At 38.8% G+C, this 25,371-nt stretch overlaps 2 protein-coding genes across 2 annotated transcripts; both read right to left on the bottom strand.

Moving 5' to 3' along the window:
* Positions 1-409: 409 nt before the first annotated feature.
* LOC134676031 (uncharacterized) lies at positions 410-6,773 on the bottom strand. Its single transcript, XM_063534343.1, has 4 exons — positions 6,576-6,773; positions 4,646-4,770; positions 1,672-1,856; positions 410-805 (listed from the first exon to the last, which is right to left on the bottom strand). Exons 1-4 carry the CDS (start codon positions 6,758-6,760, stop codon positions 410-412), a joined length of 891 nt encoding a protein of 296 aa, XP_063390413.1. The 5' UTR covers positions 6,761-6,773.
* Positions 6,774-13,171: 6,398 nt separating this feature from the next.
* On the bottom strand, positions 13,172-24,151 carry LOC134675880 (ADP-ribosylation factor-like protein 13B). Its single transcript, XM_063534208.1, has 9 exons — positions 23,628-24,151; positions 20,877-20,976; positions 18,904-19,142; positions 18,385-18,562; positions 16,566-16,686; positions 15,730-15,850; positions 14,987-15,130; positions 14,192-14,297; positions 13,172-13,315 (listed from the first exon to the last, which is right to left on the bottom strand). Exons 1-8 carry the CDS (start codon positions 23,977-23,979, stop codon positions 14,197-14,199), a joined length of 1,356 nt encoding a protein of 451 aa, XP_063390278.1. The 5' UTR covers positions 23,980-24,151; the 3' UTR covers positions 13,172-13,315; positions 14,192-14,196.
* Positions 24,152-25,371: the final 1,220 nt, after the last annotated feature.

Below are 25,371 nucleotides of genomic sequence, written 5' to 3'. Positions count from 1 at the left end.
ATTTCGGGTGATTCAACTGATTTTCGGAATTATCTGACATGCAAAATTACCCGAATATACCTTACTATTGTTAATTTGATTAGATCTAATTAGTATTTTCTATTTTTTTTTCAGAATTCGGCCTATTTTTCGACAGTATTAAATTGAAGCAGTAAACATGTTGGCAAAATAGTGAATTTTTTTTATAACTACTATATCAGAATCGGAGAGACTGACAGATGGTTAATTTCTTCTTACTTATAAAATAAAAACAAAAATACATAACGTAAGATAATTAAAAATCATTTAAGTATCTTATATTAGGTTAAGACCTGAGGTAAGATTGACACAAAGATCAAAGATTAATACATAATATATGATTGATTTTATTTCTGTCACAAATAAACATCAAACAATACAGAATCATAAATTAAAACGTGATATCCGCCATAAGCACACGTCTTTTACCAGTCTTCTCTTGCAACACAATCTCGACATCAGTGTAAAAACCGACTTTAAGTATCTCCGTAACTTGCAAAGTGCGGGGAAGACCGCCCGCCGCCATGACAGCGTTGACGTCGTATCTCCAGAAATAATGTCCGTTCCAGCCCCCCTCGTAGTTCAAAGCTACATCACCGTATACTGAGGCTTCGTATATGACTTCTATCTCCATGGTGCCTCGGGACGCGGTCATAATGGCTTCGGCTGTGTCGCCAGGCTCGACGGGAACTGTGACGCCCGCACTCGCCCCGACAGTTACTGTGTGAGAATCGCTGCCGCTTTTGCCCCATTGGTGGTTGTAAGAGAGTGTAGTTTTTCCACCAATCTGAAAAACAACAAAATATATAAGAATACGCTTGATTTCTGCAAATAAGTTACATTATTTCACCGCGGTCATGATACCAAAAAGGGAATATAATGAATGACTATAGGTAGTGGAAAAACAAAAACTCGTCAAAACGAGAGAAGACGAGGTCCCTGTCCATTTCTCAACAGTAATTTGTAATAAAAAAATAGTTCTGACGTTTTATAAAGGGTAACTTTATTATGAGTTGTTATGTTAGTACACTATGCTATGAGGATTTTTTTGAAGAGAACTCGCTCACAATGATAATTAGTAATTACCTACCTACTCATGTTAAAATCCTGCAAAGTTAAGTCGGCAGTGAAATCATCACATTGTCACAAATTTTCAAAATTACCCTTGTCGAAGTTATCCCATTACACCTTACTAACAAAATGGTTTGTAATTGGAGACTTTACACATACAGACCCAGGGATGCCAACTTAGTGGTTTTACCACTAAATTTAGGGGGAAATAAACCAGCTAGGGGTTTTTTTAGGGGCTAAATATTTTTAGTGTTTTTTTTAGGGTTTTTTTTTAGAGTAGAAAAGTGCGGCAAATTTGGACAAATGTAGGCGCGAAGGGATATCGTCTCATAGAAAATTTGAATTTCGCACCGTTTTCTACTGACAAGATTTTCTTGACCATCTATGTATAACGTTCATATGTATGATCATTAAAATGTCGAACCGGTTGAAAATCATAATAATGTTCTAAATTTGGAAAATCTATAATAATTTCTTTTATTTTTTATTTAGTGGGTTTTCCAAAATAATAGTACAGTTTTAGGGGTTTTTAAGTTGAGCTCACGGGTAAAAAAAAATTGGAGTTGGCAACCCTGTACAGACCTTGCCGACAGGAATGACGAATTCCACCGAGATGTCCTGTCCCACATGGATGGTGTGTTGTAGGTTCCAACTGTTGCTAATGGTATTGGAAACCGATTGGGTCAGCTCGGCTTTGTACTGGGCAGTTTTGGTCCCGTTGTTCCTGAACCGCTGGGTCCCTATGATCGCCGGCTCGCTATGGATACCTAAATAAACATAAAACATATTTGTCACGTTATCTATTAAAAGGGTCCTTATTGTCGATGGCGCTTACGCCATTATTAACGATGCTCCGATATAATACAATGCCGCGCGACGCTGTACGGCGTAAGCGCCATCGACAATAAGGTCCTTTTTAGAGCACCGTACAAAACTTTGTTCACGGTGCTCTTATGGGATCACTTCGGTCTTGCAAATCGGTTAAATGCGTTTTTCATAGATAGGTCCCCATTTAATATTTACAAATTCATGGTAATCATACACATATTAAAACTATACAGGTTTGTTAGTTAGGTGACGCAGCCTATAACTAATTTGTTGTGTCCACTTGACGAAGCCTGTGTTGCGGATCACGAATTATGAATAGTCTTGTTTTTACTTTTAGGGTTCCGTACCCAAAGGGTAAAACGGGACCCTACTACTAAGACTTCGCTGTCCGTCCGTCCGTCCGTCCGTCCGTCCGTCCGTCTGTCACCAGGCTGTATCTCACGAACCGTGATAGCTAGACAGTTGAAATTTTCACAGATGATGTATTTCTGTTGCCGCTATAACAACAAATACTAAAATCAGAATAAAATAAAGATTTAAATGGGGCTCCCATACAACAAACGTGATTTTTGACCAAAGTTAAGCAATGTCGGGAGGGGTCGGTACTTGGATGGGTGACCGTTTTCTTTTTGCTTTTTTTTGTTTTTTTTTTTGCATTATGGTACGGAACCCTTCGTGCGCGAGTCCGACTCGCACTTGCCCGGTTTTTTCTTTTTTATGTAATAAATTTCACTAATCAGGTACAGAATTTGATAGAGAAATAAGTGTGTGTCTTGCCATTAATATGCCTGGTTCCTACCTACACTAGGCGAGGCCTGACCCCTAGGAAACCAGCTTTCATCAGAGTTCAAATTTTTGACGCGAATTGACACAGAATGAGAATATATATTATGTATATTACTTATCTTTATTAATCTACGAATTAAAATAACGTTGACGAATAAAATTATGCGCACGGCACAATATAAAAAATGCTTCTATATTTAGCAAAATACTAAATAAAAAAAACCGGGCAAGTGCGAGTCGGACTCGCACACGAAGGGTTCCGTACCATAATGCAAAAAAAAAACGGAAAAAAAGCAAAAAAAAAAACGGTCACCCATCCAAGTACAGACCACGCCCGACGTTGCTTAACTTTGGTCAAAAATCACGTTTGTTGTATGGGAGCCCCATTTAAATCTTTATTTTATTCTGTTTTCAGTATTTGTTGTTATAGCGGCAACAGAAATACATCATCTGTGAAAATTTCATTATCACGGTTCGTGAGATACAGCCTGGTGACAGACAGACGGACAGACGGACGGACGGACGGAAGGACGGACGAACGGACAGCGAAGTCTTAGTAATAGGGTCCCGTTATACCCTTTGGGAACGGAACCCTAAAAATGGATCTGCGAGTCTCAAAGCTACTTCTTTTATTGCAAATTATATATAAAGATAGGTAGGTTAATTTCAATTTCTGATAATTCTCATTCTAAAGTATACAAATTATTTCCAATTACTCTCTAGTGCACATTCAGTACACAGCCAAATACCTAGATTTGTTTACGTCTAGGTATATTTTTATCATTCTGATTCTGACTCACCTTGAAACCAGGGATGATTCATTTCGTGTAACAACAATGTCAAGTATTATCTGGCCTCCGATTATACATATTTTTTATAAAACTATAGGTCCAGTTATACCAGTTTTTTCAAAACTACCCACGGCTTTGTGACGTAATTCTGCGGGATATGATGACTGTTTTCGTCGGGTGAAGCACCGACTCGTTAGCTCAGTAGGTTAGAGCGCCGATATACAGCTAAACTTGACCATCGGAGGGCGGAGGTTCAAATCCTTCACGAGTCAGACTTTTTGTATTTTTTAATAGATTTCTAACTTCCAAAAGGGGGGTTCCGGTTTTTTTATGTTTGTTATATCTTAAGTCCTCCATTTCTTAACCGATCTGGATTTTTATATTGAAAGTATATCGGACCCATTTTCGTCAAAATCTAGTTCTGATTATGGGATCCATGAGGAAACGGTGGAACTTCTCAAATCTTATCCTCGTAAGTCCCCGCGTACTTGTACAAGAACAAATTAAATTCGAGTTATAAACTCATAAGAGAAAAAAATAAAACAAAAAAAATAAAACAAAAGAAAGAAAAAAAAATAAAAAAAATAAAGAAATAAAAGAAAGTTCCAAATTCAAAAGAGCTAAAATTGGCTTGGTTCTTACGAGGATAAGTAAAATAAAAGTACTAGTGCTCGACGCTGCACTAGTATTCGACATGGGCACTTTATGTCAAAGTGACAAGAATTTAATTTGAATACAGAAAAATCTTCGCCGTTCAAATTTAACCTATATTACTTTGATATAAAGTGCCCATGTCGAATACTAGTGCAGCGTCGAGCACTAGTACCTAGGTACTTCTACTTTAATAGTTATTTTTGTATTGGTATATTTATGCTGTGTTTATAAAGTGGGACTGGGCTGGACATGTCTGCCGGATGCATGATGACAGATGGGCCAAAATAGCCACTAGCTGGCATCCCCAGGGTAGTCGAGGCAGAGGCAGACCGAGAAAGAGATGGCGGGACGACCTGGATGCATTCCAGCGGGATTGGCGGGATCTTGCTCAGCACAGGGAGGACTGGAAAGGGAGAGGGGAGGCCTTTGCCCAGCAGTGGGACACACAAATAGGCTAAAAAAGAAATTTATGCTGTAGGTAATGCCGTGTAACGTACCAAGGATAGAGGCTTTCAAAGGCTTGAGCTTCCTGTGGACCTGGGTCCAGCCGTAGCTCTGGTAGAGGTCGCCCCACGGTGTGGGGGAGTGCAGGTAGGCGTCCGTAGGCCGTGGCCCGGAGTACCTGTTAGCAAAAAGAATAGATAGTATAGAGGGGTCCTGTCAAAGTAAATTTTGTAGTCACGGTACATTTACTGCCATCTATCGACACACGATTAAAACTTAAAATAAAATTGAAAATGTATAAATGAATTAAAATATGTTTACGGATATATGATTATTAATTTTTATTGTTCCACAATGACCCATGTTCTTTCACTGATACGTGTTAAAATTGTTAAATATCAAACGGTGTCGCCAACGCCATCTAACCGACAATAAACCAAAGGTATATGGCGCCATCTATTCGAGAGTGACTTTTGCTTGACATCCGAGGCGCGTTTTTTTCTTAGACTTTATTTATCTTATACGGAGTTATATATATCTCTGCTGTTAGGGATCATCCATTAATTACGTCGCACGAATTTCTAGGTTTTTTGAGCCCTCCCCCCTCCTTGTCACACTTGGTCACATTTTGCAAATCCCTCCCCACCTGGTGTGATGTCACATTTTAGGCAATTTTGTTTTCAACGAAATCGGCAATACTAACTCGCCATTATTTTTTTAATAAAAAAATATTTTTGGTAAAAAAAATATTAGTAATTTTATAACACAGGAACGAAACGAAAATTATGGATGACCCCTTAATATAAAGTTTATTTATTTATTTAAACTTTATTGCTCAGTAAAAGATATACAGCGACAAAAGGCGGACTTAATGCTACACGACATTCTCTACCAGCCAACCTTTAGGCCAAACAGAGAACCATAGTCGGTGCGGAGTATGTAAAGTTTGATAGGATTTTTTTTTTGGTTTTGAGCTGGCTGGACTTGATTTTGTTCTCTGAATGTACCTTGTTGCGTTTCGTCACTAAGATAACTAAGATAATATAATATTTTATTGCCAAAATTGTGTAAAAAGTATTATACAGGGTGTTTCTGACCATGGGGCTTTAATTACAGGGCTCGGTTTTACTCGCTAAACTGAGCTACTTTTATTGTGGCACCAACCTCGAAATCCGGAAAAAAAATTACTTTTTCATACATTTTGGCTGGTCAGATGTCGATGTTTTCTAAAGGAAAAAAAAGAAAAAAAAAATCCCCTATTTTAGGGTTGGTCCCGTAGTAAAAGCATCTCAGTTTAGCGAGTAAAATCACGCCCTGAATTTAAAGCCCCATGGTAAGACACATACTGTATGTTACAAATATAAAGGTATCAACAATAGTGTATTTAAATTAAATTATTTTACACCACGCATGTAATAAAGCACCAGATAATTAGAAGGAAAACACAGATAGAAGTTATTTTTAAACACAATTCTATCTAACAAATCGGATAGAAATATAAAAAGCAGGTGAGTTGACCGTGACGTCACGATGTAATGTTTCATATAAATTCCATATTAGCAAATCCTTTTGACAGTTCTAAAAAAGTAACTGATTTGACTAATAGGAAAATACCCTATTATGCCCATTTCGAGTTACATTACTAAATTCAATTCACTGGTTGTTTTCATAATCTAAGGAAGATAATCTTTAGGGTTCAAGTAAGTAGTTAATTTTGTTGTCAATACTAACGGTATGAAATGTCCAATGTAAAGTAAACCCAAAATGGCTCAACAATCAAAGTCCGCGGCTGTACTTACTACCCAAAATAGTCATGGAAGACTTTAAATTCCCACGTTTCCTTCAATTTCAATGTTTATTTGGAACCAAGTAGGTACAGTGGGCACATGCAACTTAATGCTAGGTAGGCACATACATAACTACTAGGACCCGGATAGGGCTTAGCAAAATAAAGTTTTTAAAATTTCCTAATCTAGATTCTACCTGGAGCAAGCGTCCTTAAGCGGCGCATCAGTTAGCCTGAACTCCTTCGTCTCATCTTCATCTATGACGTGATCATCTTCACCCAGCAAGCTGACGCTGACGTCACTCTCCCGCGATGCTACGTCGATGTGGATGGAGAGACGCGCGTGCGCCAATGCGGGTAGGAGGAGTAGTAGGAACCGCATGGCTGGAAGTAATTGTTAGTTAATTATACTTATGTATGTCATTAATCTATGTGCAACTATAAAAAACATGGAAAATGGCCTAGTTAAAGGTAACGTTCGGGAAAAGAAATAAATGTAGGGCACAGTCAAATAAAATTTACGCCTAATCCGGATCTCTATATTAGAAAAGTAGGTAGGTACCCCTGCCTTACTACACAAAAGAGCCAACATAACAAGAGTCTATAGCGGACGTCTCTCATTTCACTATTTTCCATGATATAGGAAACAAACAAGCAAACGAATAGCCTGTTGGTAAGCAATTAATGTCGCCCATAGACACCAGCACCAGCACCAGAGAGATTGCAAGTCATTAACATAGATAACTAGGGACTGGCCTCACGAGCAATAATAATGAGGCATAACATGGGGCAGTACAGCAGCGCGATTGGTTGATGAGTTTGCATCTGCACACGCGCTATTGGTCGCAACTTGTTGCGTTAGACTTAACTTATGGCTTATGACTTAGACTGCACGATGGGCTGGAATTCGTGAGTAACACCGCTGAACTAGCACCATTTTAGTGCCCGTAAAGCCAATCCTAGATATATACGTCAATGTTACCCAGTAGATGGTCAGATGTGGTCCAAAATATTACCCAGACTTCGCTCCAGGCAACAATGCAGATGGCCGAAGATCGGGAGGCCTGGAGAGCAGTGGTAGGAAGAATAACCCATAGGAGTCACGTCCCTCAGACATGAGGTTACGACCACGAAGAAGAAGACGTCAATGTTGCAAGGGCTGTTGTTAATTTTCAAGGTCGTATCGGTTTGGAAACACCGCAAATTGTACACTTTATAACAAATACCACGTACCTGCTCTGCGGGCGTCTTCCCTGTGATGATTTCGGCTTATTCTCCTTGTATATATACCAATATCAACAACCTCGTTAGGCTAAACTTAGTGCTTATTAAACAATCATTAAAATATAATATCATTTGACAAATAATCGTTTAATAATGGGCCGCGGTTGGGATAGTAATGGCGTCTAATTAAGTTGAGAGATACGAGGACTATAAACTTGTTTTAAATAACTAAGATAAAGTGAAATGGTTTGGTTTGTTGTTATAAAATTGATTGTTTAACTGAGGTGGTTGGCAAGAAGTTATTTTGGTGAACTACGGCCACGAATTTTCCCCTTTTCCCTGGTGAATCTGAGGCCATTCGTTAGAACATATTTTGATGTAATACCATAATTTGCAAGAAATAAATGATTATGGATTATGGCGCAGTGGGGAGACACATGAAGGAGACAGTATGTACTCTCTTCTTCTTCCTCGCGTTATCCCGGCATTTTGCCACGGCTCATGGGAGCCTGGGGTCCGCTTGACAACTAATCCCATGGTTTGACGTAGTATGTACTGTGATTGTAAATTTATAAATTTTATAATATTTAAGTAACTATTTAAGCGTATTATGATTATAATTTTTGGATATTTTTCAATTAAATAATTTTTTTTTAATTTTTTAATTTAAAAGTATGAAAATGTAAGTAATCACACTAGATAATTATAAGTTTATCATTTATTATAAAGATTAAGTTATACAAAGTAGAAAATTACCGTACTATAATATATTGAATAGTATGTATTACGATACAAGTGCGAAAGATAGGAAATTCGAAGCGAGTGGCGATAAATTAAAACAATACCGAAGGGAACGTTTTAAATCGACACGAGTTGCGAATCACCTATTCGCACATGTATCGTACAATGTTTTACAGTAGGTTCATATGGCCCTTTAAATATTCGACATAGTTGCGTAAAGCAGCCCCATATGTAGGTATGTACTGTAAACTTAGAGCATTAATAACTGGAAATGTCATGGCTGTCATTTTCTTTACGTGTCAGTCTGCCGATTTTTACGTCAAGGAGGATTTCCATGAAATTGTCTACCGTTTGTCCCGTACAAACGCGAATTTTCTGAAGATTTGCAAGTATAAGAGTTTCCTTTTCTATGAAAAATGGTCAAAAATATGCACAGAAAAATAATTGCCTGCTTTGAATACCGCAAAAAAAGTTGCATCACAGGATATAAAATGCGTTTGTACGGGACCGCCCGTGGAATGCTCCGTCAAATGTATTTCTATTTGTACGTAACGTACATATAGCCATATCAATCCATACAAAAGTTTGCACAATTGTGCAAGTTTTTCAGCAGAACTGCCCTCCTAAGCTAAAAAGACGTATTTTCAATGAATGATGAAATGAATACAAATACCGCTTTTTAGCTTAGGAGCGCAGAGAGGGAGCTCTTAAAGGCGACTCCAGTTATTAAATGCTCTAAGACCGTAAATCTAGTATTAATATTTATTATTCAATGAGTAAAGCGTAACTCTTTCTTGTATTACTAAAGTCAATCCAAGCTAAAGTAAGGACGCTAAGCACGAAGAATTTGATACAATTACCCGCCATTTCATATTTCTCTCGCATGCGCATAATTATATTGCTGTCCCGCTCGCACCACATTGACTACCAATGTACGAAATTCTTCGTGCTCAGTACAGCTTGGCAAAAAAGAGTAGAAATTAAAAAGTGGCAACACTGTAGTGTCGTCCCGTTTTCTTATATATAAATTGAAAGGGAAGACACTACAGTGTTGCCACTTTTTAATTTCTACTCTTTTGCCAAGCTGTGTACTTGTTATATACCAGTTATTTCAACGTTAGAATGACTCACAACCATACGTCGGACTCCAGCGGGCATTTTCGTGGCATGTCAGAATGATAGGTAAGGTTCGCAAATCAATCAATTCACTTTCGAGTATTTGTACTTAGTATTTGGTACCTAGTATTTATAATGTGAAATTCCAAATATCATAGGAACTAACTGCGTTATTTATAAACGTACTTGGACTACACATAAGTCATAATGACGCATGTCAGCTACCTATTTATTTGTTTTTTAAGTGGCCACTTCTGTGGGCTATCAGTCATCACTTCAAAGAGTATTTGCACATTAAAGATGAATAAATGATAACGGGTAACTAATTTAATTAACTATGTTACAAATACTAGGTACATTATAATACTCGTAAGTTAAGATTTTTTTGTAAACCTTACCTTGCCCTCAAACTGCCCCCTATAGTCCGACGTTTGCTCACTACAGATTAAATTCGATGATTGGTAAAAATTAACAATTATATTTTGTGTTGCAACAAAGGTTTTCCCTTTCGGTCTTTGAATTCCTCGCAACGCTCAAGAATCTACATTTTGAACTACATGTAATTCAAACTATTTCGCGACATTACACTGATAAAAATTGAGTTACACAAGTACTTATTGCAAATTACGCCATATAAAGTGAAAATCTAAGCAACTACTAATAAAATTATTACAATCAACAATAAATCTATAGGTAATCCTCGTAAGTCCCCGTGTACTTGTAAAAGTACAAATTATATTCGAGTATTGAACTCATACAGAAATAAAAGTTCCAAATTCAAAAGCGCCAAAATTGCCCTGGGTCTTACGAGGGTAAAACTACAATACATAACAATAGACAATCCCGCCGTCGAGCTCTATTTGAAAGCTACACACTATACCTATCTTTGTTTTTTTAAATCACATTATGGCAGTATTTAACTAGAATAGACTAGTATAAAAATATGTTCCCTACATTACATATTTTTCGATACTTAAGAAACTATATTCCTATATATTTCTTTGTAAGTACTAAAATGATATGTCCACTAAAGATGGTATCGTCTTGGGTCGTCCCATTCGTTTTTCGTGAAGTTCTTAAATTAGTCCTATTCTGATTTCGTCACTCATTCTACATTGAAAGCCACCGACGATTGTGACGAATGTAGAATGAGTGACGAAAGCGGAATAGGACTAATCTAAGAACTTGACGAAAAACGAATGGGACGACCCAAGACGATACCATAAGATCATTGCGGATAAGACCGTCATAGGGCAAGAACTCTCGTATACCTATGTTTACGTACGTACGTCGCTTTACCCCTTCTGTTCTACCGACCCTCTGTAAGTGGAGTAGGTATGTGTACAAACGCTAGAGCAAAAAGCGGCGAAAGAGCTTGTAGACGGTCTTCCCTCATAGACGGTTTTTGCCACATTGACCTTAATGAAATAACTATATATAGTTTTAAGATTAAAAAGTGTGATAAAAAATATTGCAGCTACTTCTACAGGGGTTGAATATAAAAAGGGTGAATCAACATTTTAGTGTTACTCGTTGCCATGGTTACGAAATGACACACGACATTCTACTGGACAACTCGTTAACCCTTCGACCGCTAAAGACATTAATTGACGCGCAAAACCCAATATCAACCTTCGCGCATTCCGGCAAGGTTCACGATGACGCGCCGCCATAGAGGTACAATAATATATAGATGACACGGGGGAGAGGCCAAATGACCGAACGAGATACACTTATAGAACTTTCAGTAGGAGTAGCAGAGAAAGCGGTACTATTGCTTGTCCTTTGTTTGTTCCCCACCATAAATTAGTATGGGTTATGGTGGGCAACAAATAACCCGACCGAATTACGTAGATTGTTTTTGGTATATTGTCAGGAATGTTAAAAGGTGTTTTTAATATTGTCGCATTGCGTAGGTTTTGCCCCTCACGGGCGCACGCGCACACCACTTCTATAGGATGCTACCTTCTATGCGCGCCGCATACGCGGCATACGATAGATGTGGCGGTCAAAGGGTAAAATAACGTTTAGTAGAACGTGATACATTTCTCTAACACAACTTAGGGGTCATCCATTAATTACGTCACACCAATTTCTAGGTTTTTTGACCCCCCCCCCCCCTAGTGTGACGTCACATTTTTTCTACGAAATCGCCAAATCGAATTAAGTAAGTACCTAAGTATTATTAATATTTTATCAAAATATTTTTGACGATATAAATATTAGTAATTTTATAACCCAAAACTGCTTAGGAAAGAAAATTAAACGATTAAAAACTATTTTCGTTTTAAAAACTTGTTATTTAAATGTACAGCGAACTAAATAATTTAAATAAATTTTCGGTTACTGATGAAGTTAAAGTGACGTCACAAAGTTTGTGTCTCCCCCCTCCCCCATGTCACAATATGTCACATTTTCTTGACCCCCTCCCTCCCCCTAAACGTGTGACGTAATTAATGGATGACCCCTTACACCACTTCTTGGACAACGGGATAGAATAGAACACAAAAAGTTGACCACCCCCTCCCCTTCTCAAATATGTACATAGTGCTATACATTTTTTCTGAATAAGTACTTATTATATTCAAACTAAGTAATTATTCCCGCTTCTATATATTAAACCCTGTTTTTTACTAACCTTTGGCTTCGTTCACATTTCAATGACAAAAACTATTGAAAGCTTGACAATTTAGGTACCTTTTATAATTACGTCACTTTACAACCGTACGAAAATCTTAAATTTTAAGGTTTTTGAAACGTTAAATACAGTCATCAGCAATAGTATCTTACACAACTAGGGCCGCAAAAATATATGACGCGCTCTTATTGCGCTCCAAATAAGAACGTGTCACATATTTTTGCGGCCCTAGTTGTGTAAGATACTATTGCTGATGACTGTACTATCATTATAACCTAAACATGACATACAATCACAATTTTAGGTGCTAAGACGTGTTGTGATGTTCTCACTAGTTACCACCAAATTGTTACCAATGTGTTACTGGGTTTTTTCTCAGTGGGAATAACCCAACGTGTTAAGTTTAACACAAATTCCTGCTTCGAATTTTGCAGTTGATGTAGATAGCCATGTACAGCTTTGTACATTATGCGGTAACCTTGGTAAACAAACGTTGACGTTTGACAATTCACTCAAGAGCCCATCAACGTGCACACTAGCGCCACTGCGAAATAATCGTGATTATTTAAATTTAACGAAAGATATTTTAAAAAGGGGGCTGCTACATATTGTATTTTGTATTTAAGTAACTTTTGAACATATAAACTAGTTTTTATGTTGCTGGATTCGTCAAAAACAAACGGACCGCCAAACGGCCGTTTTAACTTTGGACGCATACGTTGAGGAATCCAGCAACATAAAAACTAGTTTGATGTATTCAAAAGGTACTTAAATACAAAATACAGTACGTAGCGGCCCCCTTTTTACACGACTGCCCAAAAAAAAGAGTGTATTGATATATTTCGTTAAATTTAAATAATCACGATTATGTCGCAGTGGCGCTAGTGTGCACGTTGATGGGCTCTTAAACATGTTGCCATACAACACCATTTATTTCAGCTATCAAACTAGGAATCATGATTACTTGTATTTCCATCTTTGTAGGTAGAATAAGTAATTGCCAAAATTATGGCACACAAATATAGGTCTAAAAGTTGATTTACCTAAGTGCCCTGAGCGAAATAAATCAAAATGTTTTTTTTTCTGTATAATAATCATTTAAATTTATTTTAACAAACCAAGGAACGTCTGCTTAAATAAAAAAGATATACATACAACCTTTTAACATTAAAATAACTGTCAATCACTGGTCCCGTCACTGCAGAAACTTTTTACTACCTGTAAATAGAGACAAATGCAATCAAATCACAATTTTTAATTTTACAAATGAATGAAATTTCAGAAAGTTCAAAATAAAGTCAACTAAACTGAAGTCTTAAGACGAAACAGGAGCCGAGTTTTAAATATTTTAGGTAAATATACCCGTCTCGCTAACAGGAGCGGTTCCTAAAACTAGTGTGATAATGACAAGGCGAAAAATCCTGCGAAAAAATCTCAAATATCGAGGTTTCGTACTCGACTGTTTCCTCCTACGAAACTTAAGGCATTCACTGCCAGGGGGCGTGGCCTAGGAACAAACTTGTATGACGGTGAACGCACATGTGCGTTGGGGGCAGTGAATGTGTTAACCAATCCTAACCAAACTTGGAAATCTAAATGATTATGAAATTATCTGTATCGGACCGTTTTGCTTTTTTGGCTAATTGATATCAGTTTTGAATACTACGCCTATCATTGCGGCATAGTGAATTACGCCATTTTGGCCATTTTTGAAGGGCTCTAGCGCCTTAAAAAACAAAAAAAAAACAAAAAAAGCAAAACGGTCCGACACAGATATTGACAATATTAATTTGTGTTGAAAAAATCATTGCTGCAAACCCACGGAAGAAACAGTCGAGTACGTTTGTATGGAGAAATGACCACTCCTGTTGGCTCTTAAGAGGCCTACAGATTAACAGTTCGCCGGACGATATCCGCCTGTCAGTTGTTCTGTCAAAATTTTCGTTTAACTGACAGGCTGATATCGTCCGGCAAACTGGTAATCTGTGAGCCCCTTATCTACGTTTGCATGAAACCGGACTTGATGCGGACTCCGTGTTTGCTTAAAAAAAATTACGGTGGTGTTTATGAAAAATGGGTTAAATGTAAAGATACCTGCGTCAGTTGGTGGCGTGCTGAAAGTCCCCCTTGTCGAGGTGTCTCTTTTTCGGTTCGTACACCAACATGGACACGCGTTCCGGACTCGTCTTATTACGTACGTCTGCAAAAATATTACAAATTCAAACCCAGCGATTTCGAGGTTTTTTAACCGACTTCTAGATTTTAAAAGGAGGTTCTAAGCTCTGTTGTAGGTATGTTTATTTATACTATGTCGATGGTAAATAAGCATACGGCCCGCCTAGTGGTAAGCCTAGCAACAAAACCATATTCAGTGGTCTCGGTGTGACCTATATATTTAATTCACCTCGCAAATTTTGGTTAGAGTTGAGAGAATACTCCGTAAGGCATTGGGAGAAAATCGGATACGGAAATCTGTTCATAGAATAAAAGTCAAAAGGTCGATTTTAGAAAAAAATAAATTTGTATTCATAGTAGTCTTTAAAAAACCCTCATACGCAACCGAAAATAAACATTTATCATATCTATCTAAAAGTGTTTTCTTAGGGAATTAATAGAAATCTCACAATATTTTTAAATTCAGACGAATTTCTTAGTAGGTACATATAGATCAGGGGTCTCAAACTTTTTTACCTGAGGGCCATATTACGCCTCAGAAACTTTCGCGCAGGCTATCGTCGGCGCCTTTGTATCTGGTTGCTGCTGTCAGGGCAGGCCCGGAGCCGGGCTTCCGCGGGCCGGACGCTGCGGGTGTGGGCGGGCCGGATTGGAACGCGTCGCGGGCCGGATTCAGCCGGGGTTTGGAGATCCCTGGTATAGATGAACACTCACAGCGCAAGCTAAGGCGACGCCGGTGCGCGGACACCTCGAGCTGGCGCCGCACCAGCTGCGACGCCGACGCCGGCCGCGCGCCCGCCGGCAGTGTGGCCGCGTCACGGACTGGCGTCACGTCTGAACACGCCGTTTTGTTCACATCTAAAAAATATAATGGGAATGTTAAGGCATTTCTGGCAAGTCCTGATTGTTAAGTTTGGATCTGAAATTATTCTCATTACTACATGGTTACACGTCTAAACAAAATTAGCTATACTCAGATACACCCACTTTGGTAAGTTTGGTAAGCCGTTTCCGTCAATAGAAAATGGTAAATTTAAAAAATGTAAGCGCGAAGGGTTGTCCATGTCCATCAATAGTAAATTTGAATTTCGCGCCTCTTTATACTTGCAAAGTGGGTTTGCCAGAGTATAAAACTTACCTCGTTTAGCGAGTAATATTTATCTCCGCATAATTTCCCCGTCTCTAATAACGCAGCGTGGTCGCTCCGGCTCTTGAGCCGTTTCTCTTCAAACTCTAGAGATGAGGTTTGACTCAACGGCTCAACCTGCAAGTACTGTGGTCACGCCGTATAAAACATACCTGCGAGTAACATTTCTCTCCGCATAATTTCCCCGTCTCTGATAACACGGCGTGGTTGCTCCGGCTCTCGGGCCGTTTTCTCTTCAGACTCTAGAGATGAGTTTTGACTCAACGGCTCAACCTGCAACTACTGTGGTCATATAAAATATAAAACTTACCTGCGAGTAATATTTCTCTCCGCATAATTTCCCCGTCTCTGATAATACGCCGTGGTCGCTCCGGCTCTCGAGCCGTTTTCTCTTCTGACTCTAGAGATGAGGTTTGACTCAAGGGCTCAACCTGCAAGTACTGTGGTCACGTCATATAAAACTTACCTGCGAGTAATATTTCTCTCCGCATAATTTCCCCGCGTCTAATAACGCAGCGCGGTCGCTCCGGCTCTTGAGCCGTTTCTCTTCAAACTCTAGAGATGAGTTTTGACTCAACGACTCAACCTGCAAGTACTGTGGTCACGTCATATAAAACATACCTGCGAGTAATATTTCTCTCCGCATAATTTCTCCGTCTCTGATAATACGCCGTGGTCGCTCCGGCTCTAGAGCCGTTTTCTCTTCTGACTCTAGAGATGTGTTTTGACTCAATGGCTCGACCTGAAAGAGATACTATAATATAATAATAAAATTAAAGCTCAAAATTGGCCTAGCGGTAAGAGCGTGCGACTTTCAATCCGGAGGTCGCCAGTTCAAACCCCGGCTCGTACCGAGTTTTTCAGAAATTATGTACGAAATATCATTTGATATTTACCAGTCGCTTTTCGATAAAGGAAAACATCGTAGGAAACCGGACTAATCCCAACAAGGCCTAGTTTACCCTCTGGGTTGGAAGGTCAGATGGCAGTATCTTTTGTTAAAACTTAGTGTCTACGTCGATTCTTGGGATTAGTTGCCAAGCGGACCCCAGGCTGCCATGAGCCGTGGTAAAATGCTGGGATAACGCGAGGAAGAAGAATGAATACCTTATCAATATCATAATTATTATAAAAGCTTATAAGTACCTTTATTTTCTTAGTGGGGCTAGAATGTGGTCTATTCATAAAGTCGATGTTATTTACGCCACTTCTGTTGCGGGCGATCGGTGACAGCTTTCTGAATTCCGCTCGAGGCTCCAACTCCACCCTTTAAAGTCAAAATATCATTTGATAATTTGTTAATTATTATGATTTTGATATATAGTAGAAATCTAAATACGACCACTTTTTATGGATCATGCATTTTAATATAACGCGGTTCCTAACTGCATAGTAACTACAGTTACTAACTGTTGGTCAACTAGATTTGAAAGCGCCCATAAAGCCACACTGTCCGGTTTGATGGAGACCGACTATATTACCATAAGTCCTGGTTTAAACTTTATTTCGATTGGTAACACTAACTATACTCTCCGTACTGCAAATGTATAATCGATGGTAACTGTGGTATCCACACTGTCGGTTTTGATGGAGATCAGCTTAACCACTAAGAGTCCTGGTTTAGACTTTATTTTGTTCGGTAACTATAGTCACCACACTTTCATCATTCAGGCCTTTAGCATCTTGACAGATGATTTATGCAGCGTCTGTTAGCGAGGAACAACGTCTCTCGTGGCTGTATAAGCCAATGCGGGACCGGCATTTGCGACCGCATTTATGGCAGCTGTAGCAAGGAGTCATGTCGGCATTATCCGGCGGGTTGTGCCGCTTTGCGCGTTTTCGGGCAAGGTCTTGGAACCATGCGTTGTCGTGGATTTCGCGACCTTTCGCGATGGCACCCCTCCATCCATCGCGATCTGACGCGAGCTCCTCCCAAGTGTCCCTATCGATATCAAAAGCGACCATGTCGCGTTTGGCGCAGTCCTTAAAACGCAGCAAGGGACGTCCAATGCGGCGCTTTTGGAATGCTACCTGACTCAACATAATCTGCCTAGGCAAACGAGTGCTATCCATACGCTGCACATGCCCAAGCCACCGCAAGCGCCTTTGTTTCAGCAGGGCGGTGATGCTAGGAAGCTGTGCAATTTCTAGGACTCTCTCGTTAGTGACCCTGTCCTTCCATGTGATGTTGAGGATACTCCGAAGACAGCGCATGTCAAAAGTGTTTAGTCGACGTTCCTGATTAGCGTACGACGTCCAGGTTTCGGCTCCGTACAAGAGCGTGCTCAGGACGCAAGTTTGATAAACAGTCATCTTGGTCCTGATAGTAAGATGTTGGTTGTTCCACACTCTTGTACGCAGCCTGCCGAACGTCGAGGCCGCCCTGCCGATGCGAAGGTCAACCTCGCTGTCGTTGGAAAGGTTGCTCGACACGGTGGACCCTAAGTAACAGAACTTGTCGACTACCACCAAGGGTACAGTCTCCAGGAGGATGGATAGCTGGTGAGTGTACCACACTTTAAGATGTATTAAATAGTGTATAAATACCTTGTTGTGGGCATCGCCTCTGTACTAGCGCGACCAAAAGCAGCGAAAATTTTGCCTTGTCGACGCTCTCGATGGTAACTGTGGTATCCACACTGTCGGTTTTGATGGAGATCAGCTTAACCACTAAGAGTCCTGGTTTAGACTTTATTTTGTTTGGTAACTATAGTCACCACGCTTTAAGATGTGTATAAATAAATACCTTGCTGTGGGCATCTCCTCTGTACTAGCGCGACCAAAATCGGCGAAAATGTTGACTTGTAAACGGTCTCCATGGTAACTGTGGTATCCACACTGTCGTTTTTGATGGAGATAGGCTTGACCACTATGAGTCCTGGTTTAGACTTTATTTTGTTTGGTAACTATAGTTTAAGATGTATTAAATATACACTTTAAGATGTATTAAATAGTGTATAAATACCTTGTTGTGGGCATCGCCTCTGTACTAGCGCGACCAAAAAGCGGGGATAATTTTGGTTTGTCGACGCTCTCGATGGTAACTGTGGTATCAATGCTGTTTGTTTTTGTGGAGACGGGCTTGACCACAATGACACCTTCGGAGTCCTTTGTCTCGAGATTGAAGTTCGGATTTTCAAAGCCTGTGAAGAGAAAAAGAATAATTTTAAGACATACATACCACAAAAAATGTTATAAAAACCACGATAACGTAAACTATACACTATACAGGGTGACTTTGTTATCTCTGACCAAACTCACCAAACCAACTACAAAAAGTTTGTAAAATCCGGACAAGCGCGAGTCCGACTCGCCCATCGAGGGTTCCGTACTTTTAGCATTTTATAGCGACAACAGAAATAAATCTTCTGTGAAACTATCTATCACTGTTCATAAAATACAGCCTGGTGACAGACAGACGGACAGTGGAGTCTTAGTAATAGTACCGTTTTTACCCTTTGGGTACGGAACCCTATAAACGTACCGGTTTGCGTGTTTTCGCTGTCAGCCGTAAAAGTCTGGCTCGCTTTGCTCTGCAGTCGCCTCCTCTCCAATTCTGCATGTATGTCTGTCTGCACGCGGAGGTTGATATCTCCGTAACGGCGTACTATGTAGTTGAGTAGCCAGTGGTAGCCCTTCTTTAGCCCTGGGTCGATTTTGGGCTTTTTCTTTTTAGTTTCAGCTTCGGCGGTGTAGGATTCTACTAGGGTTGGACATCGATATCTGAAAATAGTAAGTGCTAAGCTAAAAGGAACTATTGTTCACTGGGTGCCTTGCCAAGATGACAACCGTTTGCGCTGCGGCAACGAAGCGCTATCTGTCTCTCTATCGCACTAATATGGAAGAGTGATAGAGATACAGCGTTTCGGTGTCGTAGCGCAAACGATTGTCATCTTGGCAAGGCCCCTGATCCTCAACAATGGTACCGATATCTAATACTCTGTTTTTATGTCCCGCAAAACCAGCAACTGTCACTACTTAAAAATAATCTTTCTCGTAAATGCAATAAAAAAAAAAGTTTTAGCGCATTAATTCTGCATGCAACTTCTTTGATTCCTTCCATTCCCATTTCTTCTGTATCAATTTTCCTTACGTTGACAATACGAAATACGAGTCTTTACATGGATTACCTACATTGAATACTGTCTGTGCTACCTACTTACTGTATAGTTCATGTTTGTTCACATGTTTAATAAAAAAATATAATGTCACCTCCACTGTATTCCATATTCCTTGGTGACATTGACATTGCCCCTATTCCGATAGGCAGAAGACTTACAAGTCCAAGCATACGGGTATTAGATAGGCTTACAACCTCTGGGTAACCTACGCATTATGATGTTTAGAGCATTCTGACTTCATAATATGAGGATTTTGCGTGGATTCGTGAATATTACTCTTTCACATTATCAATTAATTAACGGGACTAATCGCGTATAGTACTTAGGTAAGTATACTAGCCTCCGACGTTTAGTCTTTCTCCGAGACAAGCTCTCAATACGTTGGAGGTAAAGAAAACTTAGTTAATACAACAAACTGTTATACAGTTTGGCGGAGGTTGTACCTATCATGTAAAAATATGCTGTTAATGGTTTATTTATTTAAATTCTTTTTTTAAATACGCGCAATGAAGTCTCGTGTAAAAATAGTGAGTTTTAGAAGCTCTTAATTATTGACAAAAAAACTATTATTTGAGCTTCCGTGGCTTCCAGTTAAGGGCGTCCGCTAGCGGGTGCCATGCGGGTGCCATTACTGCCATTGTCGGTAAAATCCATCGCATGCCTCCGCGCTATTTATGCTCTGGTTTCCTAGGATAGCGGTGCCGTCATATAGCGGCCGTCTCCACACAAACTTCGACTTCCATATTTAGCCGTATTATTTAGTAGGTACGGAGGTACTAGGAAAACCGATCTTTAGCGTCGCTCATACTGTATTTTTCGTTAACACGGTCACCCGCTCTGTGCAACCGCGCCAGCTAGCAGACGCCCGCCCTAAGACGTCTATAGTCCGTTTTTTTAGCATTAGAAAGAACTTCGCAGAAGTTCGCTTGTGGTTCTAAATCTGGCACTTTTAGCGGTAACAATTTGAAGTAAATTATATGTATTGACCATGCTACATTAGATAATTCAATAATTATTAACAATTAACGACCCTGATAAAAACTGCACGGTTCCTTCTGCGGAGTTCTTTCTAATGCTAAAAAAAACGAACTATAGTGACATGTCCTCCTTGCCTAGGCCCTCAGTATACACTACCCTACTAAGGTCCAAGGTCCTACCTATAGTACTTCAGTTCAATGAATTTTAAATCATATTCAATTGGAACAGTGTCGCTTTTGATTCGTTTCGTTAAATTTTCAAACAATGCAAAACTAACTCTATTTCCTACACTTAAGATTCAAATTTTGAATTTTTCATTTGTATGGCTAGGCCTTAGGAGGCTAGAATGCAAACTTACTTGTTAACAAGCGGTTCTATGTTGAGTTTCTCGACGACATCTATGTCGTCCAGCGCGCCCGACTTGTCCTGCTTGTTGGCCAGCACCAGTATTGGTTTCCCTATGGAAGTGTAACCATGAAACACATTAAGGAATTTTCATTGCTCCTAACTGGATGGTGTTTAGCAAAAATGCGTCAACCCACATTAATTTTTCATTAAAATGTCAACTGTAAGCATAAATTTTTTGAGTTCACATCTTATTGCAAAATGAATGTTGGTTGACAAATTATTGCGTATCAGCATCCAACTATACTCTGTATCTTTAGGTTTTTAATAAAAATAAACAAAACCTCAAATGGCTCCTTAAGCCAGTTAAGGGTAGATGAAAACATTACATGATCAAATAATGTAGGTTGTTCAGTGACTGATCCAGGCAGTTTTGTGTTTGGTTGGTTGACCAATAAATGTTATAACTACCTGAAAATGTACTAATTGTTTGTATACTTTTATTTAAATACCTAAAGATAGACTGGGATAGAAATAGCTTAAACCCTCGTATGCGGCCTGCCAGCTTTGATCAATGAAAAGTGACCTTGACATATTATAAAACAATAGATTTAAATTCCCACGCACGAATCGTGTCTAACCATACGAGAAGCTAAGGGTGGTATACCATCTGTCCACTCTGTCCAGCCGCCCTAGCCAAGGTGACAATCGCTATCGCTTCGCCATCGAATCGCTTTGTGTCTCTCTATCACTCTTCCATATTGGTGTGACAGTGACAGTTGCGTTTCGTTCGCTACGGAGCGTTAGCGATTGGCATGTTGTCTACGGGGCCAGTATCTTGATCCAATGCTATTATGCCTCAATCTCTTATTAAGCGAAATGTGAGACAAAACACACATTGGACAAAGAAATTGGATAGGTGGAATACCACCCAAAAAGGAAAGGGGGCATACCTTTCCTTTTTGGCATGGATTTTATTTTTTCTTTACTTTCGTCTAGCTCTAGCCTAAGGGTGGTATTCCACCTATCCAATTTCTTTGTCTCATCAGAGTGCATACAAATACAAATATTCTTTATTGCACACCTCAATAAAAGAAGACAATACAAAAGAAAACAGAAATACAGGCAGAGGTAAACAACATATATGCACATATACATATACAACATATATGTTACATATATATGCAACATATATGCGTGTGCATATTTATTTAATTGGTTGGGTAGACTTAAATACACCATCCTTGACAAGAACAATCAGTTCATCATTGTAACAAGAGAGGGTATATGAATGAATTTGACAAATATGTTTTTTAACATTCTTGCACAATAAGTATATGAAACTACATTAATCAGCAGACATTCTCTGCCAGTCAACCATAATATGTATTTCATAAATCACAATCTGCATTTAAAATTTGCCTACAAATTGAGGTATTTAATAAGAATGAATTTGGAAGTAGGTACATTTAACAATGTTACCTATATTTAATTTCTCAGATTTTAATTGTAAATGGAATTAAAAAACCGAAACATTAATAACTATGCCTATTTTGTACCTACACTTAATTAATGTTTATAATTTTTACAATATAAAGAAATAGAGTCTGGCTACTGAAATTTTACACAAATGTTTGGCGGGAAATTCAAAAAATCTTGGGCTGGTCACACTTTGAGTAGTAGGAATTTTAGTTTTGATACTGGACAATATTTTTGATTTTCTGTGCACAAGTAAGGTACCTAAGGAAATAAGTTAAATGAGCGTTTACATGCACTCAAAGTCAGCTCACATAATTTCTACCACTATTTAAAGTACAGTCAACGCAAACACATATGTTTACGTTCCAATCTTTAGATTTTATAGATATTTTTCAGAACTTTTAGTTTAATCCGTTTCTTTATACACTTTTCCTGTTTATGAGATTCAGGCATTAATAAATTCACGTACTTAAACAAAGTAATAGGCAAATGTTACAACTAGTACTTAAAGTATCAAAATATTTATAGAGCACCAACCTCCTAATTTGTTTACATTTGGTTAGGAGATGTAAACATTGCAGTTTTTCGTTAAACAACGCTTCACGTCGACTTCGCACATTGTCGTAATTATTTACGAGCTTAAATAATAGTTTGCGAACCTCACTCAGTATAGAAATTATTAATATAATTTAAAATAAACCCTTTATAAACCGCAAAAAATTTGAATGAATGACATAAATTGACAACTGACTTTTAGCTTTTTTTTAATCATAGACAATTGGTGATACAACAACGAAATATCTGTCAACAATTTTTGGCTAGCCAGACTCTATGAAAAGTATAGGTACATGTGGCAAATCAAGCTATTTATAACTGTATAATTTTATAGGGAATGAAGAGGAAGTACCTATGTAAAAGTGGTTGAAGATTATGAGGATAAAAACCACATAGTTACTATTATCATTGTGTCAAAAATCTACTAAACAGAATTAAGCTCTATAGTTTTTATTATTCCCTGATTACTTATCCTTAACTAGGATAAGTAATCAGGGAATAATAAAAACTTCCGTTTTTCCTGGTGATATCAAGGGGAAAGCGTAGTTTAACCAATTTGAACAACTAAGTTTTTAAATTAAATAAATCCACATGAGCTCATATTACTTATTAAGTATTAACTACAGCTCAGAATCGATCAATTAATTATACACGCCAGGACGGTTCGCCGCGGCAGCCTGCCTTATCGCCAATATGCCAATTTAATTAATAATTAGTTCCACCAACTCACCCGATATTTTATCATGCGATAACACTTCTTCCAACACAGCACGGCATTCATCTAACCGTGAAAAATCACTCGAGTCTATAACAAATATAACCCCATGTACCTCGCTATAATACTGCGACCATATTTGCCTAAAATGCGGCCCTCCTCCCAAATCGTAAATAGTCACAGGCGTATCCTTATGAATCAAATTAACAGCCTTAAAACCTACGGTCGGCAGAACTTTGTCATCGTTCTCTCCTGCCAAATTGTTCACGGTTTTAGTCTTTCCCGCATTGTCTAAACCTATTAATATTAACACTATACGTCTACGCACACTCCGGCGGCGGGTAACGTACGCCCAACAATTACCCATCACAGAAAACTAATATTAAACTAAACTAATACTCTCACATCTTATGGCAGAGCAACTTTGAATTTATCGCCAGTGGCCATTTGTAAACAAAAGTTTTGTTGACACAACCGTTACCAATGGCGATCGAGATGAATGTGGCCAGTATCAAAATGGGTATGTTTTCGTTGCGCGTCTGGTTGTGGTCTGATTCAGTTGTAAATTGTAATATGGTTGTAATCGAAGGGCACGTCCGAGGTTACAGCTGTTTCATTATTTGTATAAGAATGTAAATGTAAAGACACGTAACGTCGTAGTGACGTCATATCACCAATGAAAAATAATGTGATAATGACGACATCTACATTTCAACGCAACGTTATTAATAAATAAAAAAAAATAGTCAGCTTCATGTGCTTGACCTTGGAATCTTAGAATTCTTAAGCTGTAAGATTCTTAGAGCTGTGATAGACGGGATTACCGGCCCGCGACCTTTAACGATCTACATATTATTATAATCGAATTTAAAGTCTCGTGAGGCATACTAATATTAAGCTAATTTTCGACCAGCATATCGTTCTCGTTTTCACTTATAGTCCTTACAGATCTAGTGAGTATTATATTCTTTGTTTTCTACAGATCTTCAGTGTGGACGTACGGCGGACCACCTTTCACACGATCGAACGGGCCTTGAACCAGACTAAGGTTGAGGTCCGGTACGCCCGTCTATAACGACTTTTACAAAACAGGTCATAAAAGAGGTGGCAGCACTGTAGCCAAGCATCCTTTCGAACGTGGTCGAGGCTTTTTTTAATCTAGGTGGCTGAGTTTAAAAACTTTAAAATGTTCTAACAGGAAACAGAAAAACAACACAAGGCATTATTTTTCATTGTGTAGGGCTCGACCATTCATGCCAAGGGATCCATCATGCGTCATTAACCTTTTCGACGCCGTGCCAAACACAAAAGCTGTCACGCGGACGCCACGTCACCGAAGTGTCAAAACTGAAATTGAACTTTATGCATACGCCCCTAGGTCTATGTTGCTCTGTGGTCTGTGACCGATTAATCAGTCTTCGGCGTTGAACCTGCGGTGCGGATATATCGGTCATTGGCGTCCAAAAGGTTAAAAACTGCAATAATAGAGGAGTATTTCATTTAAGTACTATATTTGACTATAGTCACAGAATAAATAATAGTACTAGTAGTATTGCTATAGTTTGTGATTGTCAGAAACCTTCCAGCTTTCAATATTATTAGTAATACCAGTAATGCTAGCGTTGATTGTATGTAGCTATGTAGTGCGATTCGAATTATAAGAATTATAATTAGGTATTTAGATAGTGTAGAAAATCATCTCTCAATCACAAGCTAGTCAAACTATCTAACCCTCCAACATTAAAACACAACACAACCA

Source organism: Cydia fagiglandana, chromosome 23 (assembly GCF_963556715.1).
Source record: "Cydia fagiglandana chromosome 23, ilCydFagi1.1, whole genome shotgun sequence".
NCBI lineage: Eukaryota > Metazoa > Arthropoda > Insecta > Lepidoptera > Tortricidae > Cydia > Cydia fagiglandana.
Note: the sequence above shows the minus strand (reverse complement) of the source record. Positions and strands in the feature narration are given on the sequence as shown.